General features: G+C 42.9%; 1 protein-coding gene across 10 annotated transcripts in view; it reads left to right on the forward strand.

The window, feature by feature from the left end:
• Positions 1-17,587, forward strand: part of LOC108704008 (serine/threonine-protein kinase WNK2) — a 62,959-nt gene that overhangs the window by 32,821 nt on the left and 12,551 nt on the right. For 5 of the 10 annotated variants that reach the window (XM_041590994.1, XM_041590996.1, XM_041590995.1 and 2 more), the window contains exons 10-20: positions 6,113-6,256; positions 6,359-6,520; positions 7,135-7,620; positions 10,600-10,896; positions 12,457-12,506; positions 13,693-13,843; positions 14,082-14,198; positions 14,823-14,993; positions 15,586-15,631; positions 15,718-15,834; positions 16,393-17,360. In XM_041590994.1, the coding sequence (XP_041446928.1) occupies positions 6,113-6,256; positions 6,359-6,520; positions 7,135-7,620; positions 10,600-10,896; positions 12,457-12,506; positions 13,693-13,843; positions 14,082-14,198; positions 14,823-14,993; positions 15,586-15,631; positions 15,718-15,834; positions 16,393-17,360 (2,709 nt within the window). The remainder of the gene's footprint in view (positions 1-6,112; positions 6,257-6,358; positions 6,521-7,134; positions 7,621-10,599; positions 10,897-12,456; positions 12,507-13,692; positions 13,844-14,081; positions 14,199-14,822; positions 14,994-15,585; positions 15,632-15,717; positions 15,835-16,392; positions 17,361-17,587) is intronic. The other 5 variants (XM_041590999.1, XM_041590998.1, XM_041591001.1 and 2 more) reach the window with 5 other exon arrangements.

Genomic DNA, 17,587 nt, shown 5'->3' on the forward strand with positions numbered 1-17,587 from the left:
CATATTGATTCCCTTAGACAGTACAGTATGAGGGTATAGCTTATTGTGTGCCCAGAACATTCCTTCTTTGTATATTTGTAGTTATACATATGGGAGGAGGAGGTGTCATATTGATTCCCTTAGACAGTACAGTATGAGGGTATAGCTTATTGTGTGCCCAGAACATTCCTTCTCTGTATATTTGTAGTTATACATATGGGAGGAGGAGGTGTCATATTGATTCCCTTAGACAGTACAGTATGAGGGTATAGCTTATTGTGTGCCCAGAACATTCCTTCTCTGTATATTTGTAGTTATACATATGGGAGGAGGAGGTGTCATATTGATTCCCTTAGACAGTACAGTATGAGGGTATAGCTTATTGTGTGCCCAGAACATTCCTTCTCTGTATATTTGTATTTATACATATGGGAGGAGGAGGTGCCATATTGATTCCCTTAGACAGTACAGTATGAGGGTATAGCTTATTGTGTGCCCAGAACATTCCTTCTTTGTATATTTGTAGTTATACATATGGGAGGAGGAGGTGTCATATTGATTCCCTTAGACAGTACAGTATGAGGGTATAGCTTATTGTGTGCCCAGAACATTCCTTCTCTGTATATTTGTAGTTATACATATGGGAGGAGGAGGTGTCATATTGATTCCCTTAGACAGTACAGTATGAGGGTATAGCTTATTGTGTGCCCAGAACATTCCTTCTCTGTATATTTGTATTTATACATATGGGAGGAGGAGGTGCCATATTGATTCCCTTAGACAGTACAGTATGAGGGTATAGCTTATTGTGTGCCCAGAACATTCCTTCTTTGTATATTTGTAGTTATACATATGGGAGGAGGAGGTGTCATATTGATTCCCTTACAGTACAGTATGAGGGTATAGCTTATTGTGTGCCCAGAACATTCCTTCTCTGTATATTTGTATTTATACATATGGGAGGAGGGAGGTGCCATATTGATTCCCTTAGACAGTACAGTATGAGGGTATAGCTTATTGTGTGCCCAGAACATTCCTTCTCTGTATATTTGTATTTATACATATGGGAGGAGGAGGTGCCATATTGATTCCCTTAGACAGTACAGTATGAGAGTATAGCTTATTGTGTGCCCAGAACATTCCTTCTCTGTATATTTGTATTTATACATATGGGAGGAGGAGGTGCCATATTGATTCCCTTAGACAGTACAGTATGAGGGTACAGCTTGTGTACCCAGAACATTCCTTCTCTGTATATTTGTATTTATACATATGGGAGGAGGAGGTGCCATATTGATTCCCTTAGACAGTACAGTATGAGGGTACAGCTTATTGTGTGCCCAGAACATTCCTTCTCTGTATATTTGTATTTATACATATGGGAGGAGGAGGTGCCATATTGATTCCCTTAGACAGTACAGTATGAGGGTATAGCTTATTGTGTGCCCAGAACATTCCTTCTCTGTATATATGTATTTATACATAAGGAAAGGAGGTGCCATATTGATTCCCCTAGACAGTACAGTATGAGGGTATAGCTTATTGTGTGCCCAGAACATTCCTTCTCTGTATATTAGTATTTATACATATGGGAGGAGGAGGTGCCATATTGATTCCCTTAGACAGTACAGTATGAGGGTATAGCTTATTGTGTGCCCAGAACATTCCTTCTTTGTATATTTGTAGTTATACATATGGGAGGAGGAGGTGTCATATTGATTCCCTTAGACAGTACAGTATGAGGGTATAGCTTATTGTGTGCCCAGAACATTCCTTCTCTGTATATTTGTAGTTATACATATGGGAGGAGGAGGTGTCATATTGATTCCCTTAGACAGTACAGTATGAGGGTATAGCTTATTGTGTGCCCAGAACATTCCTTCTCTGTATATTTGTAGTTATACATATGGGAGGAGGAGGTGTCATATTGATTCCCTTAGACAGTACAGTATGAGGGTATAGCTTATTGTGTGCCCAGAACATTCCTTCTCTGTATATTTGTATTTATACATATGGGAGGAGGAGGTGCCATATTGATTCCCTTAGACAGTACAGTATGAGGGTATAGCTTATTGTGTGCCCAGAACATTCCTTCTTTGTATATTTGTAGTTATACATATGGGAGGAGGAGGTGTCATATTGATTCCCTTAGACAGTACAGTATGAGGGTATAGCTTATTGTGTGCCCAGAACATTCCTTCTCTGTATATTTGTAGTTATACATATGGGAGGAGGAGGTGTCATATTGATTCCCTTAGACAGTACAGTATGAGGGTATAGCTTATTGTGTGCCCAGAACATTCCTTCTCTGTATATTTGTATTTATACATATGGGAGGAGGGAGGTGCCATATTGATTCCCTTAGACAGTACAGTATGAGGGTATAGCTTATTGTGTGCCCAGAACATTCCTTCTCTGTATATTTGTATTTATACATATGGGAGGAGGAGGTGCCATATTGATTCCCTTAGACAGTACAGTATGAGAGTATAGCTTATTGTGTGCCCAGAACATTCCTTCTCTGTATATTTGTATTTATACATATGGGAGGAGGAGGTGCCATATTGATTCCCTTAGACAGTACAGTATGAGGGTACAGCTTGTGTACCCAGAACATTCCTTCTCTGTATATTTGTATTTATACATATGGGAGGAGGAGGTGCCATATTGATTCCCTTAGACAGTACAGTATGAGGGTACAGCTTGTGTACCCAGAACATTCCTTCTCTGTATATTTGTATTTATACATATGGGAGGGAGGTGCCATATTGATTCCCTTAATCAATCACGAAATTAGAGTGCTCACCCCTCCAGTATCCGCTTTCGCAGTGCCAGGTGCTGAACTGTGAGACCCACTCCTGTCCTTGGGCCAAAATATCATTCAAGGAAAAAAACAGCAGCACACCGGATCCAATTGAAGTAATGTGCAAAATTCAAACTTTTATTAAGCCCATATGCAAAGGCAACGTTTCGAGCCCAACTTGCCCAACAGCGCTTGATAAAGGGCCGGTTGGGCTCGAAACGTTGCCTTTGCATATTGATTCCCTTAGACAGTACAGTATGAGGGTATAGCTTATTGTGTGCCCAGAACATTCCTTCTCTGTATATTTGTATTTATACATATGGGAGGAGGGAGGTGCCATATTGATTCCCTTAGACAGTACAGTATGAGGGTATAGCTTATTGTGTGCCCAGAACATTCCTTCTCTGTATATTTGTATTTATACATATGGGAGGAGGAGGTGCCATATTGATTCCCTTAGACAGTACAGTATGAGGATAAACAAGATGTGAAGAACTGTTCAAACGCAGTGGGTTGCTGCAAACTTCAGTGCTTTATTTCACACGACATGTTTCGAGCATAGCTCTTTTTCAAGTGTAACATGAGAGAACCCAACTACCACAATTTAAACATGGAGCTCCACCCCTCATTAACAGAAATTGCAACTGGTGATACTACCCAGTGATTCTAACCATTCACATAACCAGTGTGCAACTACACCTCACTCACAACGGTACAAAATGTAGAAACAAGTCTTTTTAAAAACTTTTTTGAAACCAATGTGCAAGTCCCCATCCATTGGTGAATGTAGAATCTGAAATATAAAACCACAAAATTTTTATAAAAACAAAATGCTGGTACTACTCATGAAGAGTCTACCCTGAGCTAGCAATAGTACTTCTTAGTACATCAAACGATGTCTCAATATCTTAATTATTAAAAGAAAACATTCTTACCCTTAAGTAGAATTTCACATTCATATATATGTAAAAGTATCCATTTTATCTATAAAAGGGAGAAAGGTCAGAAAGGTAAGGCTGTATGCATTATTTAAAACACATTATTGCCATTAAAGGAAACTACTGATGTTCCAGTGTTCATTTAACCCTTCTGGATGTAGACTATTCAGTTTTTTGATCCATTTTGCTTCTTCTTGCAGAAGTAATTTAGAAACGTTACCTCCTCTCTGTGGTCTACTAATCACCCCTAACACTTGCCATTTTAATTGAGATACATTGTGTTTGGCAAAGCTAAAGTGTCTAGAGATCGAGGTGTCAGATTGAGACCCTGCTTTGAAATTGCGTATGTTAGATTTATGTTCTTTTATTCGCTCTTTAACGGCACGTGATGTTTGACGTATATAAACAAGCCCACACGGGCACTTTAGCAAATAAATCGCATTTACGCTCTCACATGTGGCATAGGACTTCAGTTGTATCGCCTTGCCACTAATGGGATGGTACACAATGTCCCCTTTTATAATCGATGCAGTTTAGGCACGGAAAAGTGCCTTTTTTTGGTGGTCCCTTAAAGAGCGACGATTGTTTTTTTATAGTACGTAATTCAGCTGGGCATAGCTTATCCTTTAATGTCTGTCCCCTTGTGTAGCAGAATAAAGGAAGCTCCATGCAATGTTGTTTTAAAACCTTATCTTGTTGCAATATGGGCCAAAATTTTTTAACTACTTGTTCAATTTGCATACTAGCTGATGAGAATTTACTCACAAAGGTTAACCTTTTAGTGTTTACAGTATGAGGGTACAGCTTGTGTGCCCAGAACATTCCTTCTCTGTATATTTGTATTTATACATATGGGAGGAGGAGGTGCCATATTGATTCCCTTAGACAGTACAGTATGAGGGTATAGCTTGTGTGCCCAGAACATTCCTTCTCTGTATATTTGTATTTATACATATGGGAGGAGGAGGTGCCATATTGATTCCCTTACAGTACAGTATGAGGGTATAGCTTATTGTGTGCCCAGAACATTCCTTCTCTGTATATTTGTATTTATACATATGGGAGGAGGTGCCATATTGATTCCCTTAGACAGTACAGTATGAGGGTATAGCTTATTGTGTGCCCAGAACATTCCTTCTCTGTATATTTGTATTTATACATATGGGAGGAGGTGCCATATTGATTCCCTTAGACAGTACAGTATGAGGGTACAGCTTGTGTGCCCAGAACATTCCTTCTCTGTATATTTGTATTTATACATATGGGAGGAGGAGGTGCCATATTGATTCTCTTAGACAGTACAATATGAGGGTATAGCTTATTGTGTGCCCAGAACATTCCTTCTCTGTATATTTGTATTTATACATATGGGAGGAGGAGGTGCCATATTGATTCCCTTAGACAGTACAGTATGAGGGTATAGCTTATTGTGTGCCCAGAACATTCCTTCTCTGTATATTTGTATTTATACATATGGGAGGAGGTGCCATATTGATTCCCTTAGACAGTACAGTATGAGGGTACAGCTTGTGTGCCCAGAACATTCCTTCTCTGTATATTTGTATTTATACATATGGGAGGAGGAGGTGCCATATTGATTCTCTTAGACAGTACAATATGAGGGTATAGCTTATTGTGTGCCCAGAACATTCCTTCTCTGTATATTTGTATTTATACATATGGGAGGAGGAGGTGCCATATTGATTCACTTAGACAGTACAGTATGAGGGTATAGCTTATTGTGTGCCCAGAACATTCCTTCTCTCTATATTTGTATTTATACATATGGGAGGAGGGAGGTGCCATATTGATTCCCTTAGACAGTACAGTATGAGGGTATAGTTATTGTGTGCCCAGAACATTCCTTCTCTGTATATTTGTATTTATACATATGGGAGGAGGAGGTGCCATATTGATTCCCTTAGACAGTACAGTATGAGGGTACAGCTTGTGTGCCCAGAACATTCCTTCTCTGTATATTTGTATTTATACATATGGGAGGAGGAGGTGCCATATTGATTCTCTTAGACAGTACAATATGAGGGTATAGCTTATTGTGTGCCAGATTATATGCCATATTGATTCCTTAGACAGTGGTCCACCCATATTGGTACCTTCTCTGTATATTTGTATACATATGGGAGGAGGAGGTGCCATATTGATTCACTTAGACAGTACAGTATGAGGGTATAGCTTATTGTGTGCCCAGAACATTCCTTCTCTCTATATTTGTATTTATACATATGGGAGGAGGGAGGTGCCATATTGATTCCCTTAGACAGTACAGTATGAGGGTATAGTTATTGTGTGCCCAGAACATTCCTTCTCTGTATATTTGTATTCATAACATAGGAACTGCCATATTTTTTCTGATTGTACTTTGCCTTTCTAGCCTGGTATTCAAGTTGCTACTGGCACCCTCCCGGCACTTGGTCAACATTACCAAGACCCCAATTCCCAGTACTCGCCGGTGGTACAAGCAAATACCTTTCCTTCTGCCCAGTTTGCTCAGTTGCAGTCGGGGTTATCCAGCCAGGTAAGTCATTCTGATTGGTTGTGCTGTCAGTAGGACAACATAGGGGGGTTAATGTATGACTTTATAGGGAATTTGTCTTTTTTCTGTCATAAACCCACCCAGCCGCACCCAGTCGTACAGCAAATCCTGGCACCTCAGACCATGTGCCCCGTGCCGTCGAGCACCCACCCCTTCCCACAGTACCAGCTGCCACCCACCCAACTGAAACCTCTCCAGATTCCTCCTGTGCCCCTGCAGCATCAGCACCCACTTCCCAGCACCCAGGTAAAGCCACAAGGGAAGACTTTCTACAGTTGATTTGTATTTGCTACACTCTCTTCCTTCTGTGGTTCATTGGTGCTAAGAAGTGTTTGACTGGGCCCCGTACGACCCACCAGAGGACTCTCTCTGTTACATGGGCTTAATGTAATGGTTGTTATATTGACCTACTGTGGAAACAAAGGGCTGATGGGTAATAACCATGGCTGGGGACCAATGGGCAGCGCTCTGATAGGTCAGTCCGACTCTGGTGTCAATTACTGGTTGGTTTGAGGGAACAGGATTAGACAGGAGCCAATGGAGACGGCTCATTAGATATCAGAGCTGTTTATGAAATGGAGACCCCTAAGAGCAAAGGAATGAATGAAGGGGTTTTGGGGTGACCATGTGCTTGTGTGTTTGGGGGGGGGGGGCTGTATCTATCAATATGGTGTGTGTTTGGGGGGCCCTGTATCTATTAATATGATGTGTATTTGGGGGGCTCTGTATTTATCCCAATATGGTGTGTGTTTGGGTGGGCTCTGTTAGTGAAGCACTGGAGTCCCAGGGCCACACACTTGCGCTGAGATCAGATCAATACAATGACTTTTTCATTCATGTTCTTGTCCATTGTCTTTCAGCTTCCTCTGTACCCCCATATTTCAGCAGTTACTCCTCTCCCAGGATTTGAGACTCTCCCGGCCAATCTCTCTGACTTGTCTGCTCTCTGTATCGCCCCAATGCCTGCCCCCTGTCAGTACTTGCCCCCAGGCATGGTGGTGGCAAGTATCCCAGTGACCCCTGCTATAGCCCCACCTCAGCCTGTGCAAACCATCAATCCCCAGTTGATGGTGCCATATGAGACCAACGTAGCCCTGAATCTGCCCGTGGGCACCGTTCCATTACTGGCCATGGCAGCAACTGGTGTACAAATGTTACCCACCCCACAGGCCATTTCCCAGAACCCCCAAGTTCAGCCGTTCCAGGCACCCTACCCACCCATCATCATTCAGAGTGATGTTCCCTCTCACACTGCCTCCCAACAAGCAACAGCTCCACCTCCTCAATCCCACCATCTGAGCATTCCTCCTCCCTCCGACCAGGCCTCGGCCGGGGCATGTAACCAGGTAATCATTTCCAGCTGTCACAACTGCCGTCCTTTTACTTGTACCTTTCTGCTTTGTGTGGCACTATACACAGTTGAAAGAAAAGGTTTGGGCACCCCCTGGCCAATTGACACATTGAGTTAATTGTGAAATTGTGGAAAGTAGGGCACAAATAATTGCTAATGAGGTGTCATTTTGCAAAAAGGAATCCCGTTCTCGGCCTCAAAACTATAGGCCGGTTAGTCTGACATCAGTGGTGGGAAAGCTTTTGAAAGGGGTAATAAAGGAATAAGATATCACAATACATTGTGCAAATCACAATGTTACATGTGCCAGCATGGTTTTATGTGTAACATCTTGCCAGACTTATTGAATTGTCTTCTATGGGTAGGTGAGCAGGGACCTCGACTCTGGGATGGCAGTGGATGTGATTTACTTAGACTTTGCTAAAGCATTTGATACAGTGTCACACAAAAGGTTACTGGTTAAATGAAGGAATGTTGGCCTGGAACATAGTATTTGTACCTGGATAGAGAACTGGCTAAAAGATAGACTACAAAGAGTGGTGGTAAATGGAACATTTTCTAATTGGACCAGTGTTGTTAGTGGAGTACCGCAGGGCTCTGTACTAGGTCCCTTGCTTTTCAACTTGTTTATTAATGACCTGGAGGTGGCCATTGAAAGTACTGTTTCTATTTGTGCAGATGAGACTAAATTGTGCAGAACTATAGGTTCCATGCAGGATGCTGCCACTTTGCACAGTGATTTGTCTAAACTGGAAAACTGGGCAGCAAACTGGAAAATGAGGTTCAATGTTGATAAATGCAGGTTATGCACTTTGGCAAAAATCATATAAATGCAAGTTCTACACTAAATGGCAATGTGTTGGGAGTTTCCTTAAATGAGAAGGATCTTGGGGTCTTTGTAGATAACAAGTTGTCTAATTCTGGGCAGTGTCATTCTGTGGCTACTAAAGCAAATAAAGGTCTTGTATAAAAAAGGGCATTAACTCAAGGGATGAAACATAATTGTGTCTCTTTATAGGTCCCTGGTGAGGCCTCATCTGGAGTATGGGGGGCAGTTTTGGTCTCCAGTCCTTAAAGGAGAAGGAAAGCTACGGAGGCATTTTATTGCCAATAGATAAGCTGCAATAGTGCAAGCTAGAATGCTATATTTATTCTGTAGAATGCTTTACTATACCTGAGTAAAAAGCTCTAGAAACTCTGTTTGTTTAGAATAGGAGCTGCAGTATTAACATGGTGTGACATCACTTCCTGCCTGAGTCTCTCCCTGCTCTGGGCTCAGATTACAGTAGAGAAGGGAGAGGAGCAAACTGAGCATGCTCTTGCCCAGGGCAATGAGGTTTAAGCTGAAAACAGGAAGTCTGATACAGAAGCCCATGAGTACACAATAGAAGGAAAGAAATGCAGTGTTTCTTTTAACAGGGGACTCAGAGCAGCACTACTTTGGGGGTTTACTGGTATATTTAGATGGACCTTTCTGATAAGGCTTATTTAGTTTTAACCTTTCCTTCTCCTTTAAGAGGGATATAAATGAGCTGGAGAGAGTGCAGAGACTAAAGGTGGCCATACACGGGCCGATAAAAGCTGCCGACAGACCGTGTCGGCAGCTTATTGGGCCGTGTATGGGGGCCCCCCGACGGGCTTCCCCGATCGAGATCTGGCCGAAAGTCGGGCAGATCTCGATCGGATGGGATTAAAAATCCCGTCGGATCGCGGCCGCATCTGTTCGTTGATGCGGTCCCGCGATCCGACTGCCCGTTTGGTGAACGCTAGGATCCGATCGTTGGGCCCTAGGGCCCACGATCGGATCAGCCCGATATTGCCCACCTCAAGGTGGGCATATCGGAGGGAGATCCGCTCATTTGGCGACATCGCCAAACGAGCGGATCTATCCGTGTATGGCCACCTTAAGTGCAACTAAACTGGTTAGAGGGAGGGAAGAGTTAAATTATGAGGGGAGACTGACAAGGTTGGGGTTGTTTTCAATTGGCTTCACTGTCCTCACTCATCCAATCAGAAGAGCCCATTGGTTGCCCAGTGACAGCCCAAAGTTTGAGGTCAGACATTTTATTGAGCAGATTACACCTCCCAGTAGCTATTAAGACCTAATGGAGTAATTAGGGTCAGTGTTTCTCACAGGACCAAAAGTTTTGCACCAATTTTATGGGAAAAAACTATAACTGCGCATTAACTGCTACTTTTTACTTACACAATTAACTATGTTTGTTGTTTGGCCAGGGGGCTCCACAGTTTTGCATTGAGCTGGGTCTGTGTCTTTATTATACAGGGCTCTGTTTATGGCACTTTATAAATAAACTCATGATCATGTTCCTCCGTATAATAATTTAGACATCATGAATCTCAGCAGCCATAGTGCACACGGAGAGGGAATAGCTGTGCTGCCAGTCTAGTATCTTGTTACCTGCACACAATAAGCTATACTCTCATTCTGTACTGTCCAAGGAAAACATTATGGCAGCTCCCGCTTATACATAACTTCTATCATTCAGAAAAACAGCAATTACAGGGAGCCCTCTGTTTAAAGGGAAAATCAGCACTATTTAGGTAGTTTCTATTTAGACTGACTGTACTTGTGAACCCTGAATGATGAGGTTCAGGTTTAACCCCTTCCTTTCCTTTCATCCCCTGCCATTTCTTCCCCAAACTCCATATTGCTATGAATAAATGTAATATGATCTACACATTCATATTTTGTCATTCCTTGATAACCTGTGTGTTTCAAGAAATGTACCATTTATAGGGGTGCTCCCATTATTATACCCCCCTCTCTCTTTTCATCTCGTATCCTCCCCCCCCCCCCCCGGCAATTTGTATCTCTGACTCTCTGGCGTCCGTTCATGTGGTGCTTCAGTAACAACTCGGCCTTTGCCTCTTCTCTCTGCTATTTTGTGTGTGAGTCGTGTCTGTTACAACTTTGTGTATTTAGAATATTGAAATCCCTTCATGTGTCAAACAGGCTGTTGGTTTCCCCCAACATCCTCTGGATGTGGGAACTGCCATGGGGTTTATGCCAGTGGGACCTTCTGCAGTGATGTCTCCACCAGTGCAGTTTCCAGCTGAAATTGCCCCTCTGCAGCCCCCTCTGGAACACATCAACCCTGCAACCTACAAACACACAGATGTAGCCGCTCCACTGAATCACCAGAGCAAATCTATTCAGACTGAGGGTCATCACCCCGAAACCCCACAGCCGCCAGTCTATGAGAGCCAAACTCTCTACCAAACCCTCCGGCCTGGGGAGATAAGTGTAGAGGTACCTTCCTATATATTCCTCTTCATTCCCAACTACACCACATCCACTCATATGTATATTGAGACATATATATTGTAATCAAATGCATTATGCATTTCTATCTTTAGAAATAAGGCAAAACAACTGGACTTGCTTTGTTTTTAATTTGAATTTTTTCCCTTGATTTGACTTATTTCTACAGATATACCATGACCTTGATGCATGAGAACTACACAAACATTGTGGATTTCTATTTAATGGCATAACTGTAAACCTATACTACCTATAGTAACAGTGGATAAGGGAAGGGAGTGTGACTGTGGGATAGCAGGTATAGTAGGGAGAGATGGTGTCTATAGTAACAGTGGATAATAGTCTCTGGGAAGGGAGTGTGACTGTGGGATAGCAGGTATAGTAGGGAGAGATGGTGTCTATAGTAACAGTGGGATAATAGCTTCATTCAATTCCATGGTTGGCCTGTAACCCTTGTTAGTTTAATATTTGCAATAGATTAAATGTAACGGATTACAGAACAAAAAATAGAATCCTAGGGCCCTGCTTTCTAAAGTAGGGGTCCCCAACAGCCGCCGCTGCAGCAGCTAGGGTTGCCACCATTTCTGGGGAAAAAATACCGGCCTTCCTATATATTTATCTTTATTCCCTATTAATAACATTGGGATCACTGACCTTCCTATATATTTATCTTTATTCCCTATTAATAACATTGGGATCACTGACCTTCCTATATATTTATCTTTATTCCCTATTAATAACATTGGGATCACTGACCTTCCTATATATTTATCTTTATTCCCTATTAATAACATTGGGATCACTGACCTTCCTATATATTTATCTTTATTCCCTATTAATAACATTGGGATCACTGGCCTTCCTATATATTTATCTTTATTCCCTATTAATAACATTGGGATCACTGGCCTTCCTATATATTTATCTTTATTCCCTATTAATAACATTGGGATCACTGACCTTCCTATATATTTATCTTTATTCCCTATTAATAACATTGGGATCACTGACCTTCCTATATATTTATCTTTATTCCCTATTAATAACATTGGGATCACTGACCTTCCTATATATTTATCTTTATTCCCTATTAATAACATTGGGATCACTGGCCTTCCTATATATTTATCTTTATTCCCTATTAATAACATTGGGATCACTGGCCTTCCTATATATTTATCTTTATTCCCTATTAATAACATTAGGATCAACCATCATTTTTACCGGCCAGGCAGGTAAAATACCGGCCAGGTGGCAACCCTAGCCACAGCCCACTACTGGGCCACAGACATACCTGAACTGGGCCGCCGAGTCCGAAATTGACGAGGTGCAAGCAGTTGCCGCCCCTCCCCCCATCCGTGCAAAAATTTAGGGCTTTACACTGGTCCCTGGGGCAAAAACAGTTGGGGCCGCTGCTCTAAAGGATTATTGTATCTGTTTGGCACATCATGTGGCCCTTTGGTTGTACAACTGCCAGTGGAGCTCATCCGTTTGATTCTTCTGAACAGAATGTAAATCAGACCTTTCTTTAATGATTTCTTTTTGAAGGAGCCGCATGTGCTGGAGAATCCAGTGAGTCTGACACAAAGCTCTGATAAGTAAGTGATTTGTATTTATTATAGTTTAACCCATTTTTCTCATCCTATTTCATTTTTTAATAAGGTTAAGTGCTGCGTTTATATGTCACAAAAAGTAAATGTGCCCCCCAGATAAGGAGTTTTTCATCCAGTTATGTTTAATTCTGATGCCCAGTGTATATCTATAGTCCCTGCCCTAGAGCAACTTACAATATAAATATTGACAGTTACAAGTAGACAGTCACATAAATACCAGGAAATACACTCCCCAGTGCAAAGGAAGTAGAGACAGTCACATAAATACCAGGAAATACACTCCCCAGTGCAAAGGAAGTAGAGACAGTCACATAAATACCAGGAAATACACTCCCCAGTGCAAAGGAAGTAGAGACAGTCACATAAATACCAGGAAATACACTCCCCAGTGCAAAGGAAGTAGAGACAGTCACATAAATACCAGGAAATACACTCCCCAGTGCAAAGGAAGTAGAGACAGTCACATAAATACCAGGAAATACACTCCCCAGTGCAAAGGAAGTAGAGACAGTCACATGAGTACCAGGAAATACACTCCCCCATGCAAAGGAAGTAGAGACAGTCATACGAGTACCAGGAAATACACTCCCCATGCAAAGGAAGTAGAGAAAGTCACATGAGTATCAGTAAATACACTCCCCCGTGCAAAGGAAGTAGAGACAGTCATACGAGTACCAGGAAATACACTCCCCATGCAAAGGAAGTAGAGAAAGTCACATGAGTATCAGTAAATACACTCCCCCGTGCAAAGGAAGTAGAGACAGTCACACGAGTACCAGGAAATACACTCCCCATGCAAAGGAAGTAGAGACAGTTACACGAGTACCAGGAAATACACTCCCCCATGCAAAGGAAGTAGAGACAGTCACATGAGTACCAGGAAATACACTCCCCAGTGCAAAGGAAGTAGAGACAGTCCCACGAGTACCAGGAAATACACTCTCAGTTTAAAGGAAACTGAGACCGTCACATGAGACCCAGTCTGATTTTGGTTTTCATGCAGTAATAGTTTTAGGCCACTGAATTTCCACACAGGCTAGTGTGGAACAGAGACATAATGGCATCACACTAATGTAGAGACCTCCTTGTTAATCTAATAATATATATTGTTCATTTCACATTAAAGGTACGGAAAGATTTAGGTGATAATGGTGCACTTTTCCTTTAATAGCTATGCAGGTTCAGACGCTGCGTCTGGTAGGGAGATGAGTGATGGCGGAGAAGGTGTTCATGGAAAACCAACCAAAAAGCATCACAGGAGGTCTTCCCGGACTCGCTCCCGCCAAGAGAAGGCCAATAAACCCAAATTGACTATTCTTAATGCAAGTACCATGTCTGTCTTTGGCTGTGTTGCCCCTCTAGAGTTTTCTTTAGGTTGTCTCCACTATTGTCCTGTTGCTCAGTCTATGGGCTCCTCCCCTTGGATGTACCATGTGCTGTCAATGTGGGCTCCTCCCCTTTTCTGTGCCATGTTCCTTCCTTGTGCTCCTCCCCTTGGCTGTGCCATGTGCTGTCTATCTGGGTTGTTTTGCTACTGTAAGTTGGTATTTTGTGTTGCAGGTCAGTAATACGGGTGACAAGATGGTGGAATGCCAGCTGGAGACACACAACCATAAAATGGTAACATTCAAATTTGACTTGGATGGCGATGCACCAGATGAGATTGCCACATACATGGTGGGTGCAAAGAGAATTTTTTATTGTGGTTATAGGCCATTGATTCTGGGGTGCAGAGCAAATGGGCAGAAATTATACAGAGGGACCAAGTTTAGCAGTAAATAATAAATAACCTATTATCTGGTGATTGGTGAGATAAAGTGTATAATGACAATATAAGAGACTGAGAGGGGTTTTGCTTAAGGTAAACTCTAATTCTGAAGTCATTTTTTTCCTGCTTGGGGATATGAATTTCTTGTTCCACTGGGTAAGATGGGAACTTCCTGTTCCACTGGGTAAGATGGGAACTTCCTGTTCCACTGGGTAAGATGGGAACTTCCTGTTCCACCGGGTAAGATGGGAACTTCCTGTTCCACCGGGTAAGATGGGAACTTCCTGTTCCACCGGGTAAGATGGGAACTTCCTGTTCCACCGGGTAAGATGGGAACTTCCTGTTCCACCGGGTAAGATGGGAACTTCCTGTTCCACCGGGTAAGATGGGAACTTCCTGTTCCACCGGGTAAGATGGGAACTTCCTGTTCCACCGGGTAAGATGGGAACTTCCTGTTCCACTGGTTAAGGGGAAAAATGTGTCACCCTGTTAGAATGTGCCCCCTTGTGGTGACGGCTGGTTCCTTATTGCAGGTGGAGAATGGATTTATTCTGCAGATGGAGAAGGAGATCTTTATTGAGCAAATGAAGGATGTTATAGACAAGGCAGAAGACATGTTGAGTGAAGATACAGAGGGGGAGAGAAGCTCGGACCAAGCGGCGAGTCCTCACAAAGTGGATTCTCATGGGAGAGAGACAAGGGAGGTAGAGTAGGCATTTCTATTTATGGGATGTGGCTTTGGGAAAGGGACGTTGCAACGACCAATCATTGTCTCGTGTTTAGGAAGTCGGTGCCTGTGGCGCCCACCGTATTGCCCTGGTTCTACGTGGTTCCCTCATGTGTATGAAGAAGGGGCCTTCAAATTCTCAACTGAGGGAATAAAGAGAGTCACGGGGGCAGAATAAGTAGACTCTGTGGTTAAAGGGGGGGACTTGGGGATCTGGGGTGCAAAATGTCCTTTAATACATTTGAGATGATACATTTTAAAGGTGGGTTATCTAGTGTATAGTGTGGGGGCTTTGTCAAGTTTTGGTTTGCTTTAGCCCCCCTATTTCAATCTATTAGGCTCTCTTGCTATTGCAGTGCCTTAAGCTCTATATAATATCCTTACTTCCAGTAGATTGGGGGTCAGTAATTATGTATAAATCTGAGGTCTACTTTGAGTGGAACTTGGATAAACCACAGCAGAACCAAGAAATTCAGTTTTCTTTTCAAAGCCACTGATCTGTTTTACATCTGACCTCGAACAGAGTCAGACCCATGACCCTAATTACCCAGTTCTTTTTGTTTTTAAAGGAAAATGCCCAGAGTCAAATGAACACTCCGGTTTATCAACAAAATGGTAGGAATTTTTTGGAGAGTTTGTAAAAAAAAAGACTTTTTTTTATTTATTTGTTGTGTAATGCATATTTTTGTTTCCCGATTCAGTTTTACATACTGGGAAGAGATGGTTTATTATATGTCCAGTGGCGGAAACTGTCGGTTCCTCACTGCCAGAAATGGTCCTAACTCCCTTAAATATCCAGAAGCCAACGGATATTAAAGGTAATGTTATACTCCAAGGGAATTCTCCTTTAAGGAGTAGTGTTGTTATTATTAACATGTATTGGGTTATCCCTGGTTTATTGGTACCACGTGGATATGTGGAAATGCCCATTGGATTTACACTGTGCCGTTCCATATGTGGCTCTCTGGTGCCAAATATATTTCAGATGCTGCTTATGTTCCCCACATCTAGGGTTGCCACCGGCTGCTGGGGGGCGGGGACACAAAGGGGTGGGCCGTGATGTCAAAAGGGGCGGGGCCACACCACAGACACCACGGACGCTAGACGAGGCCAAAGAAAAGGTAAGTACCAGGGGATTGGGGGCAGGCCGAGGGCTCCTTTTTACCGGCTAGGCCGGTAAAATACCGGCCGGGTGGCAACCCTACCCACATCGCTACCTTCTTTTGCTTCTGTGATTGTTGTGGGCAGTTGGTCAGCCATGTGATTGTCGTATCACTTCTAACCCAACTCTGTGTATTTAGTTCAGACAGACTGAAATGCCCCATGTATATGTTCTTTATGTGATGTTTGACGAAGACATTGTTCCTCTCATACAGATCCGACAGTCTGTGAGGATTCAGTATTTGCCATAAATGCGGATAAGTCGGATCTTTCTGTGACGCAGAACGTATTGTGTGACAACGCCAGTGCCATTCCTGCCTCAAGGACACAATCTTCATCTACAATATCCTCCTCGGATCTTCAAACCCAGACAGAACTATCAGTTTCTGCCCTTCCTGAGTCTCTCTCTTTCCTCCAAGAAGAACAGAGACATTTCAGCCCTCCTGCAGTTACACAGCCTCTAATGGACTCTACTGCAGCCTCTCTTATTCATGAGGCTGCCAGAGCGGAGGTCTGTGAGAGGATGGAGTCCGAACAGAAACCCAGTTCTCCATCTTTTGACCCAGCATCTAGCACCGTAAATCCAACCGAACCGGCACAAGCAGTCCTTTCCTTCTCCAACCAAGACAGAGGAGCCACTCATCAAAAACAAACTCTAGATCTACTCCTAGAGCAGAATTCATTGTATGGATCCAGTATTGGTTCCCCTGTTGTAAACTCCATAAAACCAGAGGCCCCCATGCCCAGTTCCTTGGCTTCTCAGGAATGCCAGCCACACCCTGATTCTGATATTTCTACACCACTGATACCAGTGCCAGCTGCCACTCAGTCCCTGGTTATGCCAGTTGGTAGCTCATCTTGCCAACAGCCTAGTATTACTGAGTCAGACGGGGAAGGCCCCCCAAGGGTAGAGTTTGCGGATGACACTATTAAATGCTTAGATGAAAAGCTTCGCACTCTGTTGTACCAGGAATATGCCCCTGCCAATGTTCCTGCCGGAACGCCAGACAACTGTTCTGGAACAGAAAGTGGAGCAGAGGGACTTTATGGGCAGCCAGGCAATGGAGAGGCAGTTGCTGAATCCAGAAACCTCTCCCAGTCCATCTCTGCATCCCAAGAGAAAGCAACGGAACTCGGTGAGATTGTCACTGAGACAAGTGCATATGATTTGCCAAACCACAAGGTAAGTACCTGCAACCACTTCCATGTGTGGGTACAAATGCCATGCACATTTTACCATATATTACATTCATTTATGAAATTTCCCTAAAGGAGAACTAATAATTTATAATTTCTTTAAAAAACGCCCCATGTATGCACACACATGTTAGTTATATGTGGGCCCTGATACCCGAGGGTCTGGTGGGTTCAGGCCAACCTCTGCACACCATTTGCGGGTTTGGGTTGAGC

The sequence above is a fragment of the Xenopus laevis genome, chromosome 4L (genome assembly GCF_017654675.1).
Source record: "Xenopus laevis strain J_2021 chromosome 4L, Xenopus_laevis_v10.1, whole genome shotgun sequence".
In the NCBI taxonomy this organism is placed as follows: domain Eukaryota; kingdom Metazoa; phylum Chordata; class Amphibia; order Anura; family Pipidae; genus Xenopus; species Xenopus laevis.